At 43.1% G+C, this 2,559-nt stretch overlaps 1 protein-coding gene across 1 annotated transcript; it reads right to left on the bottom strand.

Annotated features, from left to right (window-relative positions):
• Positions 1–237: 237 nt before the first annotated feature.
• On the bottom strand, positions 238–2,159 carry LOC133053699 (zinc finger protein 322-like). Its single transcript, XM_061138222.1, has one exon. The coding sequence runs from the start codon at positions 1,609–1,611 to the stop codon at positions 403–405; it is 1,209 nt and encodes a 402-aa protein (XP_060994205.1). The 5' UTR covers positions 1,612–2,159; the 3' UTR covers positions 238–402.
• Positions 2,160–2,559: the final 400 nt, after the last annotated feature.

The following is a 2,559-nucleotide window of genomic DNA, read 5'->3' as shown; positions in this document are numbered from 1 at the left end:
GGCATTAAAAAAATATCGTCCTCTGATCTGAATTCTCTTGGAATGAGGAGAGGTGAGCATTGCTAGAGAGCTTTCTCACATTCACCAAACTTGTAAGCTTCCCACCCGTATAAATCCTCTTGTGGGTGATCAGACATGAGCTTGGACTGAAGGTTTTCAAAAAACTCAGGGCATTTGTAAGGTTTCTCACTGGAGTTATTGATACGGTTCTGTAAAGACAGCTCTCTGGTCAAACCATTTCTCAGGTTCCTATAACTGCAGATTTTCTGGTCCCCAATAAAGTCTGAGCTCTGAGGAAAATCTGAGATTTGCTTTGAGTTCTCCATCTTAAATGAGTTCTCTTACATTGTAAATACACCTTTTTTTGTTTGTTTGTTTATGGTATAATAACTTCTTGTCTGGTCAAGACATCTGTGAGGCTTCTGATACATGGGGAGGGCTGAGCTCAAGATCTTTCTCAGCCACATTACAGATATATGGTTTTTCACCGATGTGGATTGTCTGATGTTGAAAAAGGGCTGAGCTCTGGTGAAAGCTTTTATCACAGACACTGTATTTATAATGCAGCTCCTCTGTCTGAGTTCTCATTTTCTGTTGGGCAACGAAGTCCATGCCTAGGAGGAAGCCACTTTCACATGCAGACCACTGATGCGGTTTCTCTTCCATGTGAATTCTTTGATGTACAATAAGGTCTGAACTACAGCTGAAGCTCTTCTCATATTCAAGGCATTTAAAAGTGTGAGTGTGAGTTGCCTGGTGCCTGATGAGGTTGGCACTCCGGGTAAAACTTCTCATACATTCCAAGCATTTATACGGCTTCTCACCTGTGTGGACTCTCTGGTGTACAATAAGGTCTGATTTCTGGCCAAAGCATTTCTCACAGGCACCACACTTATAGGGCTTCTCCCCAGTATGTACTCTTTTATGAACAATGAAGGCTGACCGGTGTCGGTAACTTTTCTCACACTTACTACATTTGTAGGGTCTTTCACCAGTATGAGTTCTCTGGTGGCTAATAAGATCGGATTTCCCACTAAAAGCTTTTTCACACTCCAGACACTTAAATGGTTTCTCACCTGTGTGAGTTCTTCGGTGCCTTATGAGGTTTGTACTTCGGCTGAAGCATTTATCACACTCACTACACAGATACGGTTTCTCGCCTGTATGGCTTCGCTGGTGGACAAGCAGATCAGAGCTCTGACCAAAATTCTTGCCACAGATATCACATGTATAGAATTTTTTACCTGCATGTGTTCTCTGGTGTCCTGAAAGGGCTAAGTGGTGCGAAAAGCTCTTCTCACATTTGCTACATTTATAAGGTTTCTCATAACTGTGGATCCTCTGATGTGAAATAAGATCTGAGCTTTGGATGAAGGTTTTCTCACACATATCACATCTATAAGGTTTCTCCCCAGTGTGGGTTCTCTCACACATAATAAGAGCTAAGTTTTCACAAAAGTTTTGCTCACGTTCAAGGCACTGGTATATCTGATCATCTATTTGAGTAATCTCATGCACATGAATAAAAATCTTTTTACCCTTCTGAGGGCATACATGATATATTTTCCTTTTTTGAGTTCTCTGATTCTCTCTCTCTTCTGAAGTGTACATTTTCTATGGCTCTCTCCTAGGGAGTTTTCCACTGGTCTTCCTGACCCATCATTTTCTTCATAGTCATTTTCTCGATAAGAACTTGAAAGATACATCTGTTTTAGGCCTTTCAGTCATGAGTAGTTCCTCTCTACAAGTTTCCAGCATCACATGCACTTATTCTTTATGTGGTATTTACAACCCATAACAAGAAAGACTCAAGACTGTCTTCCTTTTGGCTCCAAAAGGTCTCCAGTCCATAGTTACTAACAATACTCAATTCTTCCCTCTCCCCGGCTGCAGCCGGCGCCGCCCCTCCGCCTGGGAGGGCACTTCCGGTTACTCTCCGGACACTCGGGGTTTGGTTTTCCCGGCGGCCGCAGGCTCCGGACGGTGAACCTAAGGGCCCACCTTCGGGAAAAGAAAGAAAGCAAACCTGGGAGGCCGACGAGAGCCAGGAGCATCCTTCTTTGCGCGGCTCGGCGAGGGTAGCTGGGGCCAGGCCATTCAGTATGCGATTTAAGGGCCAACAAGGCCAGCTAGCTTCCCGAGCCCTTTCAGCCTGGCTGGGAAGCAGGCTCTTCCTGTTTTTGACACCGCTTCATTATCCTCCGATTTTTCAGACCGTTTCATGCTCCTCATAATTTTCACACCTTTTGAAGCTCTTCATATTTTTCACACCTTTACAGGCTCTTCATGTTTTTCAACACCGTTTCATGTTCCTTCTATTTTTCAGACCGTTTCATGCTCCTCATATTTTTGACACCTTTTGAAGCTCTTCATATTTTCCATATCTTTTCAGGCTCTTCATGTTTTTAAACACCTTTCATGCTCCTCCTATTTTTCAGACAGTTTCATGCTCCTCATATATTTGACACCTTTTGAAGCTCTTCATATTCTTCACACCTTTTGAAGCTCTTCATATTGTTCACACCTTTTAGGCTCTTCATGTTTTTCAACACCGCTTCA

The sequence above is a fragment of the Dama dama genome, unplaced genomic scaffold, assembly GCF_033118175.1.
Source record: "Dama dama isolate Ldn47 unplaced genomic scaffold, ASM3311817v1 ptg000126l, whole genome shotgun sequence".
In the NCBI taxonomy this organism is placed as follows: domain Eukaryota; kingdom Metazoa; phylum Chordata; class Mammalia; order Artiodactyla; family Cervidae; genus Dama; species Dama dama.
Note: the sequence above shows the minus strand (reverse complement) of the source record. Positions and strands in the feature narration are given on the sequence as shown.

What these genes read in the sequence shown, in the direction of transcription:
- LOC133053699 (XM_061138222.1), bottom strand. Translation starts at nt 1,611, where the DNA reads ATGTACACTTCAGAAGAGAGAGAGAATCAGAGAACTCAAAAAAGGAAA.